We start from the raw sequence: 24,438 nt of genomic DNA, 5'->3' as shown, positions 1-24,438 counted from the left end.
TGATCTGATAGAATACAAGGTAGTGTCTCTATCTTCTTGTATTTGCTAACATTAGCTTTGTGGCATAATATATGGTCTATTTTAGAGAAGGAACCGTGTGCTGCTGAGAAGAAAGTGTATTCACTCTTGGTTGGATGGTATATTCTATAAATGTCCGTTAAGTCTAAATTATTGATTGTGTTATTGAGATCTATGGTTTCTTTGTTCAATTTTTGTTTGGAGGATCTGTCCAGTGGTGAGAGAAGTGTGTTAAAATCACCTAGTATTATTGTGTTATGGTCTATTTTGTTTCTGAAATTGAGAAGGATTTGTTTGACATACATGGATGAGCCACTGTTTGGGGTATAGATGTTTATGATTGTTATATCTTGCTGATTTATGCTTCCCTTAAGCAGTATGAAATGACCTTCTTTATCCCTTCTGACTAACTTTGTCTTGAAGTCCACACTATCTGAAATGAGGATGGATACTCCAGCTTTTTTGCTGAGTCCATGTGCATGGTATGTTTTTCCCCATCCTTTCACCTTTAGTCTAGGGGTATCTTTTTCTATGAGGTGAGTCTCTTGTAGGCAACATATTGTTGGATCTTTCTTTTTAATCCAATCTGCCAGTCTATGTCTTTTGATTGATGAATTCAGGCCATTAACATTCAGGGTTATTATTGAGATATGATTTGGTTTCCCAGTTGTTTGGTTGATTTTTAAAATTTTATTTATTTATTTATTTATTTGACATGGCTTGGTTCCTCCTTTATTTGACAATTCCTTTAGGATAATTCCTCCCTTTGCTGATTTGCATCGTTGTTTTTCATCTCTTCCTCATAGAATATTTTGCTGAGAATGTTCTGTAATGCTGGCTTTCTTTTTGTAAATTCTTTTAGCTTTTGTTTATCATGGAAGGATTATTTCATCGTCAAATTTGAAGGTAAGTTTTGCTGGGTATAAGATTCTTGGTTGGCATCCATTTTCTTTCAGAGCTTGAAAAATGTTGTTCCAGGCCCTTCTAGCTTTTAGGATCTGGATTGAAAAATCTGCTGATATCTGTATTGGTTTCCCCCTGAATGTAATTTGGTTCTTTTTTCTCACAGCCTTTAAAATTCTGTCTTTATTTTGTATGTTAGGTATTTTCATTATAATGTGCCTTGGTGTGGGTCTGTTGTAATTTTGTGTATTTGGAGTTCTATAAGCCTCTTGAACTTGATTTTCCATTTCATTCTTCAGATTTGGGAAATTTTCTGATATTATTTCATTGAATAGATTGTTCATTCCTTTGGTTTGTTTCTCTAAGCCTTCCTCAATCCCAGTAATTCTTAAATTTGGCCTTTTCATGATATCCCATAGTTCTTGGAGATTCTGTTCATGATTTCTTACCATCTTCTCTGTTTGTTCAACCTGTTTTCAAGGTTAAACATTTTGTCTTCAATGTCTGAGGTTCTGTCTTCCAGATGTTCTATCCTATTGGATATGCTTTCTATGGAGCTCTTAATTTGGTGTATTGTTTCCTTCATTTCAAGGATTTCTGTTTGTTTTGTTTTTCAATATCTCTAACTCTTTATTGAAATGATCTTTTGCTTCCTGTATTTCCTCTTTTAACTGTCGATTGGTGTGATCATTCAATGCCTGCATTTGCTCTTTCATCTCATTGTTTGCTTCTCTGATCATTTTAATTATGTACATTCTGAACTCCTTTTCTGTCATTTCTTCTGCCATGCTGTCATTGGGTTTTATTGATGTAACATCTAGATTTGTTTGCAGCATTTTCTTCCCTTGTTTTCTCATATTGTTTAGATATCAGTGGACCGCTGAGATATTGCAGATTTCCTCTATTGACTTACAATGTCCCTGAAGATTTCTATATATATCCCCCCTTAGCCTTCAGTAGGCTGAAGTCTTGAAGGAAGTTGATAGTGCGGTGCTCCACAAGGAAGCTGCCTCTCTAGGGGTGGTGGCCGTCAGGTGGGGTATATTCCCTACTAGTGGGCAGAGGTGTCTCCATTTGTTGACCAATGGCCATCCAAAGGGGACCTAGGCTGTGGGCTGAGGCAAGGCCTGTTTGGGCCCGTGTCTCTGGTTTTACCTTCCTTGTGGGAAGACCTCACCCGGCAGGGAAGACTCACCCGGTGAGGAGGTCTCGCTGGTCGGTTCCCTCCTAGAGATTCCCCTCAATCTACAACTACTGCCTGGGCTGGGCTGCCTTCCTCTGCAACGTTCCCAGAGGCCCGGCCCTACCTCCAGGGCCTGGGAGCCTCACCCTTCGCAGATGAATCTCCTTAGGCTGCCCCTCCTCAGAGAATCTGCCCGCAGTCCTGCATCCTTTGCTCTGCCCTAAGTGTGTCTCTGTGCGGCTCTTCCACCAAGAAGCCTCCTAGGTCCTGGGACCCTGCTCTGCACCTCATCGCCTGGCTATGCGGCCCCTCCTCTGAGCAGCCACCTGGAGCCCCGTACAATCGCTCCGAGTCCCAGAGACCCGCCACACGCCTCTTCCTCCAAACAGCCACCCGGTGTTCCGGTGCGGTCACTAGGAGTGCAAGCAACTTACTGCGAGCCTCCTCCTCCTGCCAACTGCCCGTAGCCCTGGGCAGTCACTCCAAGTCCAAGTGACCCACCCTGTTCCTCCTCCTCCTTCAGGTAACCCCCCGGGTGTTCAGGAGCGGTCACTGTGAGTCACTCTAGTCACTCTGAGTCCACGTGACCCACTGCACGCCTCCTCCGGGCAGCCCCCAGAGCTCTGGTGAGGCCACTAGAGACCAAGCGACCCACCGCGCTCCTCCTCCAGCCAACCCCCCCGGTGTTCAGGAGCGGTTGCTTTAAGTCCAAACAACTCACCACTCGCCTCCTCCTCTGAGCAGCCGCCTGGAGCTCCAACGCAGTCACTGTGAGTCCAAGGGACCCACCACGCTCCTCCTCGCGACCCACCGCGCTCCTCCTCCTCCTCCTCCTCCTCCTCCTCCTCCTCCGGGCAGGCCCCGGTGTTCAGGAAAGGTCGCTTTGAGTCCAAATAGCTCGCCGAGCAGCTCCTTCTCTGGCAACCGCCTGTAGCTCTGGCGCAGTCGCTCCAAGTCCAAGTGCCTCGCCTCACTGCTCCTCCTTTTCTTCCTCCTCCGCTCAGGCCCTGGTGTTCAGAAGTGGTCACTCTGAGTCCAAACAGCTCTCCTCGCAGCCCCTCCTCTGGGCCGCTGCCCGGAACCCCAGTGGTTGCTCCAAGTCCCAGCGCTGTGCTGAGCGGCCTCCTCTACGATGCTCCCAGTTGTCCGAGTTCACTGCTCCAGTGGGGGGAGGGGTGTCTCGCCAGGCAGCTCTACTTCATAAAGTTCCCTGCTTTCCGGGACGACCATCCCTTCCGGGACGACCGCCCCATCCAGGACACCTCCCCAATGGGAGAGACTCACCCGGCTGCTTTGAGTTGGTCCCAAGTCTCTCAATTTCTCCTCTTTTGAATCCTGAGTCCTGGAGCAACAGGAAATGCAGCCACCCTCTAGTCCGCCATCTTGAAACCCCCCATGAGTGTACCTTTCACTCCATGTTCTCATCAACATTTGATGGTGCTTGTATTCTTGATAATTGCCATTCTGATGGAGTGAGATGAAATCTTAGAGTAGTTTTGGTTTGCATTTCTTTAATTGCTAGAGACATTTTTTGTATGTTTGTTGATTGATTGTATTTTTTCTTCTCTGAAGTGTGTCTGTTCAGTTCCTTAGTTCATTTATTGATTGGGTTATTTTGTTTTTTTGCTTGTGGCTTAGTGGTAGAGTGCTTGCCTGGCATGTGCGAGGCCCTGGGTTTGATACCCAGCACCACATATAAAAAATAAGTAAAATAAAAGATCCATTGACAACTTAAGAATATTAAAAAAAGAAAAAGCTTTTTGAGTCCTTTATATATATCCTGGAAATTTTTAGTGCTCTGAGGTGTGTGTGGTACTTTCTCCCAATCCGTAGGCTTTCTCTTAATGTTATTGATTGTTTCTTGTGCTGAGAAAAAGCTTTTTAGTTTGAATCCATCCCATTTATTCTTTTTTAATTTATTTATTTTTTTATTTTTACAGACTGCATTTTGATTTATTGAACACAAATGGGGTACAATTTTTTGTTTCTGTGGTTTTGCATGATGTAGATTCACACCATTTGTATAATCACATGCGTACACAGGGTAATGATGTCTGTCTCATTCCACTGTCTTTCATACCCCCACCCCCTCCTCCCACTCATTTCCCTCTGTTGCCACCCACAGCAACAATCCTGCAGGAATTTATCGGAGGTGAACGGGGAATGAACTACTTTTATTATCTTTATCTGGATACTTCCTTGCTTGCTTGCTTATTTGCTAGTTTATAGAGGAAGAGAGGCTATGAGAGGAAGAGAGGCTTTGCTTAGGGGAAGAGAGGCAAGGGCTTTGCTTAATTTTAGAGGTGCTATGCTTTCAGAGAGGCTACACTTACCAAAGGTCTACTGCTTCTTAAAGGTTGGTCGCTTCTTGGAGGTGCAGGGTGTGGCATACGGCGTATAGCCTGTGGCCTGCAGCCTGCAGCCTGCAGCCTGCAGCCTGCGTCCTGCAACCTGCAACCCCTGCCCAGGTGAAGAGAATGTCTTATATACCTAAGGCAGCCTATCAGCTTAGGATTAGCACAATTGAAGCATGCCCCACGGTACCAATCAAGAAAGAATGAGAAACATCTGTTGACCATTAGCACAAATTAGACATTAACTAATTAGGCAAAAGGTCATAAAAGATCGCACCATATTAATACTAATTATGCGTCACCTCTTGGCTTGACACCATGCACCATCTTAGAGCTGCTTAAACATGTCTCTGCATCCCTCTCCATAAAGTCTCTCACCCACACCTTACTTGCATAATGTATAATCATCCACTTACCAGGGAAAACATTTAGCCTTTGGTTTTTTGGGCTTGGTTTATTCACTTCGCATGAAATTCTCCATTTCCATCCATTTATCTGCAAATGCCATAATGTTATTATCCTTTATGGCTGATAATATTCCATTGTGTATATATATACACCACAGTTTCTTTATTCATTCATCTGTTAAAGGGCATCTAGGTTGGTTCCACATTCTAGATATTGTGAATGGAGCTGCTATAAATATCGACGTGACTGTGTTGGTAGTATGATAATTTTATGTTCTTTGGGTATAAACTGAGGAATGTGATAACTGGGTCAAATAGTGGGTCCATTCCAGATTTTTTTTCTTCGCTTGGTACTGGGGGATTGAACCCAGGGCCCTGTGCATGTGAAGTAAGCGCTCTACCAACTGAGCTATCTCCCCAGGCCCCATTCCAGATTTTTGGTGGAATCTCCATTCTACTTTCCAGAGTGGCTGCACCAATTTGCAGCTCTACCAGCAATGTTTGAATATGCCTTTTCCCCCACATCCATGCCAACAACTTTTATTATTTATGGTTTTGATAATGGCCATTCTAGTTGCAGTAAGATGAAATTTTTGAGTTGTTTTAATTTGAATTTCTTGAGTTATTAGAGATTTTGAACACTTTTTCATGTATTTAGTAATCACCTGTGTATTTTCTTCTGAAAAGTGTCCAGTTCTTTGGACCATTTATCAGTTGGGTTCTTTGTATTTTTAAAGTTTCATAAGTTCTTTGTGAATTTTGGAGATGAGTGCTCTATCTGAAGTGCATATGGAAAAAATTTTCTCCCACTTGTAGGCTCTCTTTTCACATTATTGATTGTATGTTTTGCTGAGAAAAAGCTTTTTAGTTTGAGTCCATTTCTTTTATTGATTCTTATTTTGATTTCTTGTGCTTTTGAGGTCTTGTTAAGGAAGTCTGGTCCTATGCCAAATTGATGAAGATTCAGGCCTACTTTTTCTTCTATTTGGTGCAGGGTCTGTGGTCTAATTTCTAAGTCCTTGATCCATTTTGAGTTGAATATTGTGCAGGGGAGAGATGGAGGCTTAATTTCATTTTACTGCATATGGATTTCCAATTTCCTGACACTATTTGTTGAAGAGGCTATCTTTTCTCCATTTATGTTTTTGCTGTTTTGTCTAGGATGAGGTTATTCTATTTATGTGGATTTGTCTCTGTGTCTTCTATACGATTGGCCTACCTGTCTGTTTTGATGCCAATACCATGCTGTTTTTGTTACTATTGCTCTATAGTATAGTGTAAGGTCTGGTATTATAATACCTCCTTGCTTCTCTCTCTCTGCTCAGGATTGCTTTGGCTATTTGAGGTCTCTTATTCCAGATGAATTTCATGATTGCTTTCTCTGTTTCTATGAGGAATGTCATTGGGATTTTACTTGGAATTGCATTGAATCTGTATAGCGCCTTTGGTAGAATGACCATTTTGACAATATTAATTCTGCCTGTCCAAGAACATGGGAGATCTTTCCATCTTTGAAGGTTTTCTTCAACTTCTTTCTTTAATGTTCTGTAGTTTTCATTGTAGAGGTCTTTCACCTCTTTTTTTAGATTAATTCCCAAGTATTTTTTTTTTTTTTGAGGCTATTGTGAATATAGTGGTTTTCCTAATTTCTCTTTCTGAGGATTAATCACTGAGGAATAGAAATGCATTAAATTTATGCATATTGATTTTTATATACTGCTACTTTGGGGATTCATTTGAGTTCTTAAAGTTTTATGATGGAATTTTTGAATGTTATAAATATAGAATCATATTGGCAAATAGGGATAGTTTGATTTTCCTTTTCCTGTTCATAGCCCTTTAATTTCTTTCTTCTGTCTGATTGCTCTGGCTAAAGTTTCAATAAAAAGTTGAATAGAAGTGGTAAAAGAAGGCATCCTTGTCTTTTTCCAGTTTTTAGAGGGAATGCTTTCAGTTTTTCTCTATTAAGAATGATGTTGGCCTTGGGCTTAGCATAGATAGCCTTTACAGTGTTGTTATGTTCCTACTATCCCTATTTTTTCTAGTGTTTCAAGCATGAAGGGGTGCTCTATTTTATCAAACACTTTTTCTGCATCTATTGAAATAATCATATAAAGAGATTATAATGGAATGAATGCAATTAGAAATCAATTATAAAATATAAAACCAAAAACTATTCAAACACCTGGAGACTAAATAATATGCTGTTGAATGATACAATGATAACAGAAGGCATCATGGAGGAAATAAAAAATTCTTAAAGGAGAACAATGATTCAACACATCAAAATTTCTGGAACTCTCTGAAAACAGTACTATGAGGAAAGTTCATTGCATTGAGCTCATACATTGAAAGAATGGAGTCAACAACTAAATGACCTCACATTATATCTCAAAGCCTGAGAAAAAGAAGAACAGACAGTAGAAGATAGAAAATAATTAAAATCAGAACTGAAATCAAGAGAAATTGTTGAAACAAGAGAAACAATTCAAAAATTGTAAAAAACAAAAAGTTGGCTCTTTGAAAAAGTAAACAAAATTGATAAGCCCTTAACCACACTGATGAAGAAGAGACAGAAAACTCAATTTAGTAGAATTCATTATGAAAAGGGAAAGATCATGACAGACACCATTGAAACACATAACGTGATTAGAATCTACTTTGAAAATCTGTATTCCAACAAAATTGAAAATATCTAAGACATTGACAAATTTTTAGAGACATATGATCATCCCAAACTGAATCTGGAGGACATACACAATTTAAGCAGATCAATTTCAAGCAGTGAAGTAGAAGAAATCATCACAAGCCTACCAACCAAGAAAAGCCCAGGACTAGTCGGATTCTCAGCAGAATTCTACAGTTCTTTTAAAGAAGATCTAATAATACTCCTCAAAGTATTCCAGGAAATAGAAAAAGAGGGCCCTTCCAGTCTTATTCTACAAAGTTAGTATCACTGTGATACCGAAAACAAACGAAGACACATCAAGGAAAGAAAACTTTAGACCAGTATCCCCAATGAATGTAGATACAAAAATCTTTAACAAAATTCTGGAAAATCCCATACAAAAATATAAAAGTGCATCAACAAAGTTGTGTTTATCTATGGATGCAAGTTTGATTCAACAACCGGAAATCAATAAACATTGTGAATTTTTTTTTGTTGAAAATTACCTATTTTAGATATATTTTGTACCACTTTTGATTGATTACCCTGTAGTTTCTTGGCATTGGTTTGTTCAATGAAAGAACTATTTCAGTCCTACACTACATATCATCTTATGTTACTTATTAGAATCTTCCTGGTTTTATAGGGGATCTCTTATCTGTCTTTTTCACTGATGTCTTTGTTAAGTTTCTAGCCAATCTGTATTGTATGACACTCATTCATTAATATCACCATTTGCTGCTGGCCTATGGTTTTATGTTTATTTTTGATGATAGCTTTGTGTATAAATTGCCTTAGTTTCCTAAAATTAAATTTAGACCTCTTGTGTATGAGACTGGTTAAACCTGTTTGAATCCCAGAGAATTCTCTGAAGGATCTCTATCTCTGTTTCTCTTTCTCTTTTAATCTTCTAGTCAGTGTACAGTTTTGATACTTGCTAGAACAGAGCTCCCTAATTAATTAATTTATTGTTTAAAAAAAAAAAAAAAAAAAAAAAAGAAAAGAAGCTCCATATTTTAAATGACACTCTTTGGCCTGAAAATGTATAGATTCTTTTCACACAAATTCAAGTGACTTCTGGGGAGAGCTACTGAGTTCTGATATTAGCCACTTTCCACTTTCCACCAGTGTAGAACTTCTGCTTTTTGAGGACTGGAGCCCAGAATATTAACTGTTTTTTTTTTTTAAAATAATCCCCTCCTCTGCTTTAGGAGTATAGTCTTGGTCTTCTATGTTTGCTTCTCCCAGGTTGGAATCTCCCTCTCTTAGTTATGTGGATTAAGAGTTGTTGAATATGTTTTTGCTCTGCTACAACTTAATTTAGTTTCAACTATGTAAATGTGAGTGTGTAGATCAAAGCAATACCATTGTCATTTGCTCTTGCTTGGGATATAGTTTCTGCAGTACGAAACCATGTAAGGAAGATAAATATTGATTACCTCTTGGAGTTTAGGCTCAAAGGCACTTGAGCAAGTAGAACTCTATTTTATTTTATTTATTTATTTTTTTAGTTGTTGATGGACACAATGTAAGTATGTTTTCCTTTGGTTATTGTTCTTTTTTTTTTTTTTTTTTCCCTCAGTGCTGGGGATTGAACCCAGGGCCTTGTACTTGCGAGGCAGGCACTACCATTGAGCCATATCCCTAGCCCCTGGTTATTGTTCTTAAGACCGTTTCCAGAGACTTTGGTAGTTTAGAAATAATTTTTACCAGTTGTTTGCTTTTCTTGGGGAAGGGTCTGTGGATTTCTTCTGGCTATCTTTTCAAAGTCATTTCCTTCTATGTTTTTGTTTTTAGTCATAAAATTCTCAGACTTGAAAGGTAATCTAAATTATGCATGACTCTTCCATGTAGTGCTCTCTCTTGAACATGGAAACTAACCAAAAAAGTATTTTTCATTAGACTTTTGAAAAAAATACAACACTTTTGTCATTAAATTTTGAAAGGATTTCAGATAATATTTACAGTTCTGTTATAAAGAAATCTGAAGTTCATCGGAATGTTTGTGGAAGATGTACAAATCCTCAGCAAATTACAGTATGTCTACTCTACTGTTCCCTTAGTGTCTGCATTTATTTATTTGTTTGTTTGTTTATTTATTTATTTGTTTATTTATTTATTTATTTAACTTTAAGGTTATTTTCAGCTTAAAGTTAACCTCCAGTTTTCCCAACACCATTTCTTGAAGAGGTTTATCTTTTCTCCGTTGTATGTTTTGGTACCTTTGTCAAGTATGAGATAACTATTTATGTGGTTATGTCTTTTTGTCTTCTGTCCTGTATCATTGGTGTACCTGTCTATTTTGGTGCCAATACCATCGTTCTGTTGCTATTGCTCTGTAGTATAGTTTAAGGTCTGGTATTATGTTGTCTGCTATTGTGTTACCTGCTGCATTACTCTTCTGTCCACAATCCCCACTTTTTTTTTTTTTTAACGATTCCATAAGTGTGGTAGGTTTTTTTTGCATCCTTTCACTTTTAGTCTATGGCTGTCCTTTTCTATGAGATGAGTCTCTTGAAGGCAGCATATTGTTGGGTCTTTCTTTTCAATTCAGTCTGCCAGTCTATGTCTTTTGATTCATGAGTTTAGGCCATTAACATTCAGGGTTATTCTTGAAATATGAGTTGTATTCCTAGGCAGTTTGGGCTTATTTTTGGTTTTTAACTTGACTTTGATTGGTATTTCCTTTAAGGTAGTTCCTCCCTTTGCCGACCTACATTGTTGTTTTTTATTTCCTCCTCATGGAATATTTTGCTGAAAATATTCTGTAGCAGACTTTCTATTTGTAAATTCTTTTTACAGACTTTTGTTTATCATGGAAAGATTTTATTTTATTGTCAAATCTGAAGGTTAATTTTGCTGAATATGGGATTCTTGGTTGGCAGCCATGTTCTTTCAGAGCTCAAAATATGTTGTTCCAGGCCCTTTTAACTTTTAATGTCTGGGCTGAGAAATCTGCCGATATCCATATTGATTTCCCCTTATATGTAGTCTGATGCTTTTCTCTCGCAGACTTCAAAATCTATCTTTATTTTGTATGTTAGGCATTTTCATTATAATGTGCCTTGGTGTGGATCTGTTGTAATTTTGTGCATTTGGTGTTCTGTAAGACTGTTGTACTTGATTTTCCATTTCATTCTTCAGGTCTGGGAAGTTTTTTGATATTATTTCATTGAATAGGTTGTTCATTCCTTTGGTTTGTATCTCTGTGCCTTCCTCAATCCTGATAATTCTTAAATTTGGTCATTTCATGACCCATCGTTCTTGGAGATTTTGTTCAGATTTCTTACATCATCTCTGTTTGGTCAACTTTATTTTTAAGATTAAATATTTTGTCTTCATTGTCTGATGTTCTGTCTTCCAAGTGGTCTAGTCTATTGGTGATGCTTTCCATTGAGTTTTTATTTGTCTTAATGTTTCCTTCATTTCAAGGATTTTTTTGTGAGTTTTTTTTTTTTTTTAAAGAATCTCTCTTTGTTGAAAGGATCATTTGCTTCCTACTGTTGCTCTTTAGCTACTTATTGGTATGATCATTCATTGCCTGCATTTGCTCTCTTATCTCATCCCTTTGCTTCACTAATCATTTTAATTATGTATATTCTGAACTCTTTTTCTACATTTCTTCTACCATGCTGTCACGATTTGGAACATTTTCTTCCCTTGTTTTTTCATGTTGTTCACATATCTTCCCCTCCCGCATTGCAGATATTGATTATTGCAGTTTCCCTCCTATAGGCTTATAGTGACCCTACAGGTTTTCATAACCTCTTCTTTAAGGGGGAGATCAATATTAGCAGCACCCACTACAGACAATTTGTAGCCCTAATCCAAATAGCTCCTATGAAGATGCTAACGACATTGTCATAATAAACAGAGGACAAGTTTCAATTATTATCTATAGTATAACGAATAGATTTGTAATAAGGTCTGTGGTTTCTAATGGAGGACAAAGAGGATGGGGAGGGGTGCAGGATGTGTAACTGTTATTGAGATAAGAAAAGAGTATATAGAAGTTCTAGATGCTAGAAAGAGTGAAAGTGTAATCAAAAAGTTGGTTGTTAGCATTGGAAAAGGGAGAAATTGAAGAAACAGGTAAACAGAAGAAGGAAAATAGAGCCAGAAAAATAAAGAAATAAAAACAAAAATCTTCAAAAAGGAGAGGAAAAAAATCTACACTATGACAGTCATATAATATTCAATCCTCCTAGTCTTCATTTGCCTGATGCCTGAGAGGTACCTGACAGTGAACTTCTAGTCTCCAACAGGCATCTCAGAATATGATTTGCCCCACCTAAAGATGGGGACTTTCACTTCCAGGATAATCTACCTTGACTGCAGTGGCTTCCAAACCTGTTGGTAAATGGGGAGCTGCAGCTTGGGGCATGGGTGTGATCAGGCCAGGGGTCCTGGAGGCAGGGTGCGTTTGGTCTGGTTTGAGGATTTGTAGGTGGAGCACTCAGTTGGGTGGAGATCTAACATGACCTGGCTGTTGTCTCAAAATGGTGGCAGCCATGTGTAACCAAACCTGTGTGTATTGTTCAGTGGATTTCCAGGTAACAGTAGGTAACAGACGATCCGCTGGTGATCTTCAGACGGTCAGTCTGCAGGCTACCGGTGGATGATCTGCAGGTGGACCTTGGGTGGTTGGTGATGAAAGATGGGTAGGTGAAAAGTAGGCGATGGGTAGGCAAGAGGCAAACAAATGGGAAAATAGAGAATCATAGGCGGCAGTCAGTGAGTAGTCTGCACTCAAATAGTAGTCCATAAGCTGGCAGACTGCAGGTGATCGCAGTGAACAAATGGGGTAAACAGCAGGGGATTGATAAGCAACCAAGATTGCCTCACAGAGAAACAGATTTTCTCTCAAATGCCTAGATTTTGTGTTTTCAAGTGCATTGGTGAGATTTTGTCATGTTTCTACATCCTGAATCAGTTGTTGGGCCATAAGATTTGTATTATTTGGTATTTTGTGTCAGTTTGGTGAGAGATGAGCAATCTTATCTGCTTCTGTTAAAGTATTTCTTAATAGTAGTTGTAGATTTTCAAATGTGACAGAATTTGATTAATTATTTTTTTTTGTTTTCAGCATTATCTGCATATCAGAAATACTACAGTTTACAGGCTGACTACTGGAAGGTTGGTACAAATTTGAATTCCAATTTTGCTTTCCATTTAGGGATAAATTATTAGTATAAAATATCTCATTCCCCTCTTCCCTCCTCCTTTCCCACTTCTTCCTCTACTATACTGATCTTTCTTTTGCTCTTTATTTATTTTTCATTGGTACTTTCTACATATATGTAAAAGTAAAATTTCCTGTGGTACATTTGCATGTGCATATAATGTGATTTTGGTAAATTTATTTCTTACTTCCTTTCCTGTCCTTCTCTTTTCTTCTTGATGTTCTTCTACTCCTCTGGTCTTCCCTATATATTTATGATATTCAACCTCCCTTTTTCTTTTCCCTATTTTGCTCCATCTTTCACATATGAGAGAAAACATTTGACTTTTGATTTTCTGAACCTTACTTATTTCATTTAGCTTGATATTCTCCCATTTCTGTTGGCTCACTGGCAAATGCCATAAATTTTCTTTATAGCTGAATAAATCTCAGTGTGTGTGTATATACATTTTATTGATCCATTCATCTACTGACAAGCTTTTGGGCTGGCTTTTGTGAATTGTGCTGCTGTAGTATGCTGATTTGATTTCCTTTACCAAGAAGTTATAGTTGGATCATGTGGTATTTCCAGTGCTAGTCTTTTAGAAAACTCTATACTACTTTCCAGATTGGTTGCACTAATTTGCTGTGTCACCAACAATGTATGAGCATATCTTTTTCTCAATATCCTTGCCAACATTTATTATATTCTTGATAATTGCCATTCTGACTGGAGTGATATGAAATGTTAGTATAGTTTTGGTTAGCATTTTCCTGCTGTTAAAGATGTTGAACATATTTATAAATTAAAGCTCATCTCAACAAACTAATACATGCATGGAAATTGATTTCAGTTCATGATTTCTGCTTTTTTCTCTTCCATTATTCTATCTATCCTCCCTCCCCTCTCCCATTTTCCTTTCTCTACTCAATTAGACTTCCTTTTGCTCATCTATTAATTTATATTTGAGTGACTTTTTTAGAAAATGTTTTTCTGTTCCCTCCCCCTTTTCTTTATTTTACTCCCAACTTCCGAACACAGAGAAAACATTTAAGTTTTAAGTTTTGGTTTGTTGTATTTCATTTAGCATGGTATTCTCCATTTCCATCAATTAATGGACACAAGCCAAAATTTCATTCTTTTTTGTTACAGCTAGTAGTACTCCATTGTGTGTGTGTATAAATTTTTCTCTTCAAAGTGCTTTCATACTGTCCCATATATTTTAATATATTGTATCTCTGTTCTCATTTGTTTCTAAGAATTTACTGATTTCTTCTGTAATCCATTCTATATTTAGAAGAGTAAATATAATAAATATAAATGTAGTTGAATCTTCTTGTGTTTGTTTTCCAGTATGTTTCTTACTGCTGATTTCTAATTTTGTTCCTTTATGATCTGATAGGATACATGGAATGATATCAATATTTTGTTTTTGTTAAGACTTACATTATGTCCTAGAATGTTGTCTGTTTTTGAAAATGTTCCATGAACTGCTGAAAAAAACGTAAATTCAACTTTTTATGGTAAAATATTCTCTAGAGGACTATTAGGTCCAGTTGATTTGTATGATTATTTAAGTAATAATCTTTATTGATTTTATGTTTGAATGACCTATTGTGATGATAAAGGTGGGTTGAAATCATCCAGTATTATTTTATTGAGGTCTTTCTGGAATTTCATGTCAAGAATGAGTCTTGAAAAATGTTTTTAGAGTAGCTTGGTTTGTAGCTCAGTGGTGGAGTGCTTGCCTAGCGCTGGGTTCAATTCTCAGTACCACATAAAAATCAATAGTAAATAAAATAAATAAGTAAATAAATAGTAAATAAAAATTATATTTATTTGGGGGACTTTCAGGGTTGTTTTTATAATCCACTTTGCAACATATATTTAAGTATTAGTGCTGATTTGATGATCATGAATTCTTTATTTTTGTCATGAAAAGCTCTTATTTTCTTACTGCATTTTGAAAGAGAGCTTTTACTCGATATAGCATTCTTGACTGCCTATTTTTTATTAGAACTTTGAATATCTCATTCCAGCCCTCCTTTATTTTAAAGTCTGAGTAGAGAAGTCAGAGATGAGCCTTATTTGTTTGCCTCTTAATGTGAACCTGACATGTTTTCTTTCAACTTTTAATATTCTTTACTTGTTCTTGTCTATTTGGGGTCCTATATGCTTCCTGTAGGTTGATTTCTACCTCATCTCTGATATGGGGAAGTTTTCTATTACTATCTCATTGAAAGTGTTCTTGACATCTTTAGTCTTGACATATCTGTGTTCTTTTCAGTCTAAGTGACTCTGAGGCTCTCTTGATGCTATCCCAGAGTTTTTGGCTACTCTGATCGTGTTTTTTTTGTTTTGTTTTTATTGTATACTGAGTATTCAGGTTTGTATCTTCTGTCTTCAAGGCCTATCCAATCTAATCTTGTTGGTAATACTTTCAGGTAAACTTTAAATTTTGATCCTTATGTCTTTCATTTCTAGGAATTCCTTTTGGTTTCTTTCCAGTTTCTTTGTTTCTTTAGTGAAATGATCTTTCATCTACTGTATTTGCTTTCTTAATTCATTCTGTAGATCTTATTTTACTTCATTGAACATTTTAATAATTTTAAAATAATCTTTCTTTGGAATTTCATGTACTTCCAAAACCTGTGGAATTTGGTGATTGTGAATTTTAAAATGAGTTTTGTTTACATGATTCCTGATATTTTCAGAAGGTTTAGGCATGCTCATGAATCGATGTGAATTCTCCTTCCTTTTTTATATGTATATCCTTTGTTTGTAACTCTCTTTTTTGTTCTGGGACTTCTCTCTGTTTTTGATATATGAGTAAATGTCCAAGGATGCAACCTGAGGATCCTTCCTCCTGGTTGTTCCTTCTTAGGACCTGGTTGTTGGTGTCTGGGTTTCTATTTTCCCAGTTATGTATGTTGAAGTAATGTTGAGGTTCAGGTGGAATTAGATTGTATATGAGGTGACTTATATTTGACTGAGCTGTGGATATTGCTTTCCAATGGGATCTCTAATCTGTGAACTTCAAGTGTCCCAGTCATTTTCTAGCTCCTCTTTGAGGAAAGGGGGAGCCAGAAATAGCACTAATATTAGCAACAGATGTACGTCTTAAGATAAATGTCTGTTGTCTGTTTTGACATCTATAATACTAGTACCTATCTGGGATTGGTGTGGTAGCATTTAACAGCTGTACCAACAATAAAAAACAGAACTATGGGGCATTAGGTAGGTGTCTACTACATCATTCACTGAACTGGTAAAGCACAATAGCATGAATGGGGTAGAAATTCTATAAACTATCTAATTCTGTTACTTAGTGGGATCTCAGTTTCTTATTTGAAGAAGAAATAGAGTAGGACAAGAGAAAGTTTGAATTAGTTTTAAAAATGAGTATATGGGAAGGCGCAAAATTGGTAGGAAATAGCTGTAAAGAAAGAGGATCAAAAAGTTAACAAAAATAATTAAAAAAAAAAAAAAGGGTGAGGGAACAGGAAAATCTGGCCCTTAGTAAGGAAGAGATTGCATAAGAGTCATTAAGCTTAAGGGACAAAAACCAAGGTACATACAGGGATTCAAACATTCATATGCATATATAATTTATACTCCACCAATGTCAAACCAAGACTGAATAATAATATGCTTGGAGGAAAGCAATTAAAGTGAAAGTAAAATTTTATAAATCTGTATTTTTGAACCTTATCTACACTGTAAGAATAACACCCCCCGCCACCCATATACATACCCACAAAATCTTGCAGAGTAGAAGTTAGTAGCAAAATAGTATAATACAATGAAATACTGTTTGAAAAAATTTAAAAGGTTAAAATTTTAAAATAGAGAAGTAAGGACTGGATTTTTGTCAGTGGTAGAGTGCTTCCAAGCACATATGAAGCACTGGGTTTGCTCCTCAGCACCACATTAAAAAAAAATAAATAAAAGAATAAATAAATTAAATAAAGGTATTATGTCCATCTACAGCTAAAAATACTTTTTTAAAAAGAGTAAACCAGGCATGATGGTGCAGTACTTGTTATCCCAGCAGTTTGGGAGGCTGAGGCAAGGAGGATAGAGAGTTCAAAGCCAGCCTCAACAACAGCAGGTGTTAAGCAACTCAGTGAGACCCTGTCTCTAAATAAAATAATAGGGCTGGGGTTGTGTCTCAGTGGTTACATACCCCTGAGTTCAATCAAAAAAATAAATAAAAAAGTAAAAAATGAAAAACAATAAAAATGATAAACAGAGGGAAAAAAGAGGGAAAAAGATTTTAAAAAAAGGAAGAGAAAACAATCTTAATGAGAAATAAATGGTTTGTTTCCACTGAGATCATAACTGTTGACAGAGTAGATTTGCATTCTTTATATATAATTTTTGATTTTGAAGCTTTTGAGTCAAGGTCTGGAGGTTGTTAATCCAGTGCCTTTGTGTTCTTAACTTAGCTGCCAGCTGTTGTAGTAGATGGCTGTAATAAATCTAAACTTCCAGTCTCCCAGTATAATAAAGTAGGATAGTCCTGGGAGGCAGGTTGCCAACAAACTGTGTATTTCTGTAGTGGCGGTGCTGCAGAATTCTGAATTGGAAGTTCCAATAGTTGGAGTTGGAGAATGTCTGAATCTCTCTGACCTTCAGTAAAATCCACTTGTAGGGCTTAGGGACTAAATCTCCTCAGGTTTCACCTTCACCTCTATGTATACAAAATACCAATATGAATATGAAAACCAAGTATCTACCCCATTGTGCAGATGCTCTGATGTGGTTGCGATAGGTATCTTTCCAATACTTCTTATGAGATACCATCTATAAAGGAAGTTTTCTCCCTTGATAGAGCCTATAAAATTCCTTTGTACCTACTCCTGTCTCTACTCAAAGCTGCACAGTGCTTATAAATGTTTCCTATACCACAAGGTGGAGGTGGGAGGACCAGTTTCCTCCTCCCCTGTGGAGTATTTTCCATGCCCTTGAAACCCGCGTCAGTTATCTCCACTTCTGGTGAAACTACCACCTCTGGGGTAAACATTTGAGGCGAGCAATTTTGGGGTTTGCTTTCTTTCACTGAACTGCTTCCTTTACCAACTCTATGCCCATTAAATCAGTCTTTTTCTTGAATCCAGTCTCTCTAAGCTTTTTTTTTTTTTTTTTTCCATAACAAATTTCTTTATCCCCTGGGGTCAGGCTATCATCTTTGTCTCTCTGCATTCTCCCTATCCTTAGTTGCCCCTACTGTTGCTGGCACTTTTCCAATGTGTTATTTCTTATATTATCTTCAAATTAGTGAGTTTCTCTGACTTTATGGTTTCTTTTACAGGCCAGCAGTTAAGTATCAATGAATGCCCTAAATTATCCATCTTACTGAGGGGCAGTATTCTTGCTTTGTAAATTTGGTGCCAAGATATCCTGAGAAGTGTATCTTCTTCTAATCTGCCATCTTCTCTTCCCCTTTCATTATTTTTTATAGCCAAGTGAATTTCCATGCATTGGGTATTCATGTATTTTCAACATTTTAGTTAAATATACATTCAGATTGCTTTTTTCTATCATCCATTTGTAGACTCTTTGTTGCTTGTGTCTGTCTATTAAGTGTTAGGAATAATGCTGCAGTGAAAAATCTTTTTGTTGTTGTTCAAACATATGTTTTTATGTTCCTGGGAATGGAATTGCTTGGCAAGATGGAAACTTAACTTTTAGAGGACTAGTGTTTCCAAAGTAGACGCACTTTGAAAAGTGCATTCTCCTCCACAATGTTTGAAGATCTCATGTCTTCAGAATTTTTTTTCAGTGTAGTAGCCTCTGCTTTTGACTGTGCTTTTGCCTGAAATTCACTATATTCTTTTGCAAATGCAGTCAGTGTTCTAGGTGCTTCTGGAATTATCTCATTATGGACTATTTCTTACTGCAAAATCTCCAAACCATTGTTTTTGTTTGGGAATGCAAAGGCAGGCTTTGTTTTGTTTTTTTGTTTTCTTGGTGAACAGGGATTGAGGTTCTAGTATTTGAAAAATTTAATTAATAATTATTTGAATTATTCTTGTGCTTATGTCCATGACACAAGAGACTTCTCCACGTCATCCACTTGGAGTTCTACCTCTGCAATTCGTAGTTATTTTACCTATTCTTGTAAGGTCGCATAGCCTTTAATTGGAAAACTGAGCAAAGGAAGCCTGCCCCCTTTTGAAATGAAGTTTCTCTCATAATAAGCTGAGAGAGGCTGGAGGGAGTCTAGGTGTTCAGATACCTAAGCTACTTTTAGTATATTTTCTTCAACATGTGTTCTACATTGTTATGTAACCTGGGGACCACTTCCAGATGTTTTATATGCTACTTTTAAAAATATTCACTATATTTTCTGAGAGTAGGTCCATGGTACAGAGCTTCTCACTTTGTTATGCTATATAGGGTAATAATGTCTATCTTATTCTATTGTCCTTCCCATCCACACTGCCCTACCCCTTCCCCTCTTTTCCCTCTATATAATCCAAAGTTCCTTCATTCTTCCCTTGCCATCCCCTTTGTGGATCAGCATATGCTTATCAGAGCAAGCATTGTTCCTTTTGAATTGACTTCTTTCACTTAGCATGCTATTCTCCAGCTCCATCCATTACAAATGCCATAATTTCATTCTTCTTCAAAGCAGAACAATATTCCATTGAGTAAATATATCATGTTTTCTCTATCCATTCAATTTTTGAAGGTCATCTGAGTTCACCATTGTTTCCTAAGTGGAATAATTAGTTGTATTTTTATATTTTAAAATTAAAAACATTTTTATTTTTATTTTATTTTTTTAAAATGTAGTAAACACGATTGCTGCTTTGCCCACATCCCCTCCCCCGCCCCCCTTTTTTTTTTTTTTTAGTTCTGGACTTTGTGAGCATTGAGCATCTGACAACTGTCTTTGAAAGCAGCAAGTACAGGGTCATTACCATCACCTCTTCTTCCCTTAAGGAGGATCAAAAGATGGTTGTCACTTCTGGGATGAATAGTTTCTAGCTTCCTAGATGTAGGGTTTACTACATTAGGGTTTCTGAGTAGTATTTCATATTGTCACATAAGGTCCCCAGAAAACAGAGCAGTACAGCTCAATAGTGAACTCCTTTGGAGCTCAATTCCTTCAATGTCTGATGACAGTATAAAAAAATATACTATCTTGATCTGCTGTAAAAAATTTAAAAATCTTGTAAGTAGAAATCAAGGCTTAAAAAATTATCATAGTAGGAACTAAATAAAATTTTTTATTTACTATTCTCAGTGAATGATTTGACCATATTTGGAATTGTGGTATTTTTCTCTTATTTGGTCTTTTTTTTTTTTTTCCTCTCAAACCTGCTTGCAGCATTCCCATGGAAGTCAGCTGGGCAGGAGGCCATATTCTCACTATTGAGTCTTTTTAGGAGCTAGAGATTCAAGGACAAAACTCCTGGTTCCTTATTCTCTCAGTCACTCCCTTGAGTCTGAGCTATCAAGAGTCTGACAACTTCCTTACTCTTGTGTTTCTTTTTCTTCTTTTCCTGGAAGAATTCATCATGGGATCAAGTTTCTCAAATTCTGTTGACTTTGTCCCATCTTTCTCCTCTTCCTCATCAGGTATCAGAATATTTGCTCCTGTCTGATTGCATGAAGCAATCTTTTGCAAAGTGACTTTTATAGCCACACTTTTTGCAGGCCTCAAGGGTGTTCATCTGTCCAGTGTAATCCTGGAAGAATTGCCTCCGCCTCTCTTCTTGCTCACTGATAACCTTATTAGGATCAAGGTCTTTCCCTGTCCTTTGGTTCACAACTTGCATGGAGAGGAATACTTCTATCCTATCATTTTTCATCTCTTAGCCAATCAGGTTCACCCACACTTTGTCTTTGACGTCTATTTCAGAAGTCTTGTCCACCCAGCAGCAGGGGGACATTTGAGTTCAAAAGAGCAGACCTTGCTTTTCACAGTCTGGGATTTTGATAAAGCTTCCATAGTCTGTCACTATGGCAGCCTTTCTTTGGAAGATAGTGTAGAGAGCAGGCAGGTTTTTCATGGTCTCAGGTCTTCCTGAATTATCCTTAATGTTCTATGGCTCCTCCATTTCTCTTCTGCTAAAGCTAACTCAAGAGTCTTAGCATCAGCTCCTGGTCTTCCACCTGCTGTACTGCCTGAAATGCCAGACCCTCATATTTGGTCTTAAACCAAATATATGGTGACTGGCTGCATAGTCTGCTCTAATAGTAGTCCAGGAAAGGTGCTTTTAGATACCTACATTGTGCCATTTGTAGGATACTTACTTTATTCTGATGGATAGCCTTTTACATAGGTGTTTTGACTCATAACCAGTTTATCTTGTAACAGAAAAATTATTTGTAATGGTGGTGTACTTCTGGTTTTTGTTGGATCTGTGTCTAGTTTATTTCTACCAAGTTAGTTGTTCTCTAAGAGATCCTTTACCAGGAGAGTTAGGCTTCAACTTATATGTCAGGTGAGAGACAGGAGGCCACATGAAATAACAGAAGTAGCTTATTACTTACTGATTCCAGAGAAAAGAAGGCAGAATATTTGTTAGGGCAAACAGGAAGAAGGGAGCCATCTGAGACACATGTACTCAACCAGCAAGGTGAAGACTAAGTGAGAGTCATCAAGAGTGAAGGGACCAGGGCCAAAGCCTGTTGGGGATCAGACCTTGCCCAAGTAGGTTTCCTGAGGAGAAGTCTAATTAATAGGGTACAGAAAAAAGGCAGGAGTTCTGAAATTCTATAAAAAGATTTTCATATGTCACATGTAAGATTATGTGGAGTTTAAGGAAAGTTTGGGTGAATCAACTAGGTTCTATCTAGCACTCCTTTAGGGAAGTGATCACCAGGAGGTTATTAAGGCAGATCATTCACCTTCAAAACCTGTGAGGAGGTGAAAAACTGTAAACTATTAAGGGTAAACCCTACTTTGGTCATGAGAAAGTTTAACATATTAAAAGTGGATAGTACTGAAATACAGTAATTTAGTGCAGTAAATCTATATGTGGATCATTTAATACTGTGAAAAGAATTAGTGATATTTGAAAAACCTCCTGACTGTGTGACTTTTGGGAGTTAAATATTTTGTTTTTAATTCTAAAGTTTTTTTTTTTTATTGTAAACAAATGGGAATTCTAAAGTTTTGGTAAGGTAACTGTGTATCTTTTATATTCTAACCTCTTTTTTTATAACATTGAACAGAAAATTGATTTCCATTTAAAAAGTATAGATAATCAGAGAAAGGTGGAGAGATAGGAAAGTATAATCTGACGATTTTCTTATTCCTAATTTTTTATTTTATTAACTTCAGAGATAATTTTTGTTATTGTTTTTTAATTTGAAAATGTGCTGTTAGAAAAGAAACCTAAATACTTTTTCCAGTTGCATTACTTCATTGTTATCTCTTTGATTCAATGTTACTTTTTAAGCATATTGTAGTATATGGTAAGTCGACTATTCAGAGTTTAAATCATCCAGTGTTCTTGAGTTTTTAATATGTAGTAGACACAAAAACTTTTAATAAAATGTTCCTTTTTCTTAACAGAATGCTGCCTTTTTGTATGGTCTTGGTTTGGTCTACTTCTACTACAATGCATTTCACTGGTAAGTTGACTTATTCCAGGTTTTCCAAATAAATTGTGGTATGTGTAATGATACAAAATATTCTAATATCCATAAGAATAGTTTCAGAAGAATCACTTTCAACTTTCTGGCCTTCTAATGAAGTTTGATCTCCCTTCCTTGTACCTGCTTATATAGGTAGATATGTTAGACAAGAACTGGTAAGTAAATTATAAATTCTTACTGGCAACCTAATTATAAACTTTCAACATTCTACTGGTAGTAACAATTCAGTATTAAGAATTAACTGTGATCATAATTATGTAAGATGTTATAAAGTATATGCTTTCCCAACCTTCTGCCTTTTAGAGCTGTAAGAGTTCAAAGGAAAATAAACCAGTATATGACCAAGAATTGCAAACAAGTTGTGTAGGTAACCACCCTGTATTATTTGTAACATAGTTCTTAAATATGTACTAACAACTGTTTGATAAAACCTGCAAAAGGTAAATATTTAATTTAGGTAGCTTCTATTTATTTGTCATCTTTCCCTGTTTCTGGGTGATTTTATTATTTAATTATGTCAGCTCTCTAAGTATTGAATTACTTGTTAAAAAATTTGTGGAGTATAGCTGCTTCTGATTTTTTTCCCATGAATTAACATTGCTTTAAGTGATGGTAAACTTAAACTATCTACCTTCTTATGTAGTTAGCCATATTTAAAACCAAGAGTAGTTTGGGACCAATTTCAGGTTTCTGTTGATTCTTTTTTTTTTTTTTTTTTTCTGGGTGCTGGGGCTCAAACCCAGGGCCTTGTGCTTACAAGGCAAGCACTCTACCAACTGAGCCATCTCCCCAGCCCTCTGTTGATTTTTAAAGATCTTATTCATAGAATTCACAATTCTGAACATTTAGAACAACATGAGATCTTAGTTCTATTACTTAGTTTTGGAATGGGGAAAATGGGTGATAATTTTTACTCAGTGTTATTTAGACAATTATTTGGTAGCTCATACAGGTCTTGGGTTTAGATTACAATGTGAACGTGAGTCCTTGATTCATGACAAAGTTGATAACATTATTTTGTTGTAACACTAGGCAGGAAACCTGTCTTGGGTGACTGGGTCAGTCAACCCTTTTCTATATCATACCTACTTCAAATACCCTCTAAGTGGATTATAAATGAAAATGTGAAAAGCCTTCCTCCCCTGCAAAACTTAGAAAAATATAATTACATGGAACAAAGAAAATCAATGTTAACATCCTCACTCTCTCACCTTTTCAAGAATTTTTCAATGCCTCTTTTCTGTTACACTGAAATTTTTACTGGAACATTTAAAGTATTGTCAAATAATTGGGATATTGAACTTCGTATTTTCTAAATTTTGTATAGTATTCATTCATAATTATTTTCATAAAATTGGCATGTCCATTAAAATTAGGCAGCCCTAAGGAACTGAGCAGACTTCACAGAAGATATATAGTTGATCAACAGATATATGAAAAGAATGTTCAACATCTCTAGTAATTAGAGAAATGAAAATCAAGACTAAGCTATAATCTCACTCCAGTTAGAATGGCAGTTATCAAGAATACAAGTAACAGTAAGTGTTGGGGGAAAAGGTACACTCATACATTGCTGGTGGGACTGCAAATTAGAAAACTTGGAATGGGACCTCCTTTGACCCAGCTATCCCACTCTTTGGTTTATACCTAAAAGACTTAAAATCTTCATACTGCAGTGATGCAGCCACATCAATGTTCATAGCAACTCAATTCACAGTAGCTAAACTATGGAATCAACCTGGATGCCCTTCAATAGATGAATGAATCTAGAAACTGTGGCATATATACACAATGGAATACTACTCAGCCTTAAAGGAGAATAAATTTGCAGGTAAATGGATGTAGGTGGAGAATATCATGTTAAGTGAAATAAGCCAGTCCCCCAAAACCAAAGGCCAAATGTTTTCTTTTATAGGTGAATGCTGTTTGATAATGGGGGTAGGGAGATGAATGGAGGAACTTTGGATTGGGAGGGGAGAGAAAGGGGCAGAGGGTGGGAAAGATGGTAGAGTGAGACTGACAACATTTACCCAAGTCCTTTTATGTTTGCCTGAAAGGCATGAACTCTACATTATATACAGCCAGAGAAATGAATAGTTGTGCTCTATTCATGTACAGTGATTCA

The 24,438-nt window shown here is 36.8% G+C and overlaps 1 protein-coding gene and 1 pseudogene across 9 annotated transcripts in view; one reads left to right on the top strand and one right to left on the bottom strand.

Annotated features, from left to right (window-relative positions):
- The window catches only part of LOC306652047 (lysine-specific demethylase 6A), a 202,658-nt gene that overhangs the window by 44,723 nt on the left and 133,497 nt on the right, over nt 1–24,438 (top strand). For 6 of the 8 annotated variants that reach the window (XM_079125113.1, XM_079125118.1, XM_079125115.1 and 3 more), the window contains exons 4-5: nt 12,620–12,669; nt 22,231–22,289. The exons of 1 other annotated variant lie outside the window; for it this stretch is intronic. In XM_079125113.1, coding sequence (XP_078981239.1) covers nt 12,620–12,669; nt 22,231–22,289 — 109 coding nt within the window. Of the gene's footprint in view, nt 1–12,619; nt 12,670–22,230; nt 22,290–23,718; nt 24,145–24,438 lie in introns of those variants that run through there. One more of the 8 variants, XM_079125117.1, reaches the window with a different exon arrangement.
- On the bottom strand, nt 20,051–22,073 carry LOC306652057 (zinc finger CCHC domain-containing protein 17-like; annotated as a pseudogene). The gene is made up of 2 exons: nt 22,059–22,073; nt 20,051–20,752 (listed from the first exon to the last, which is right to left on the bottom strand). The product of its transcript is annotated as a zinc finger CCHC domain-containing protein 17-like (transcript).

This window comes from Sciurus vulgaris (genome assembly GCF_902686455.1).
Source record: "Sciurus vulgaris genome assembly, chromosome: Y".
Taxonomy (NCBI): domain Eukaryota; kingdom Metazoa; phylum Chordata; class Mammalia; order Rodentia; family Sciuridae; genus Sciurus; species Sciurus vulgaris.
The sequence above is the reverse complement of the archived record's forward strand: the minus strand, read 5'-3'. Positions and strand labels throughout refer to the sequence as shown.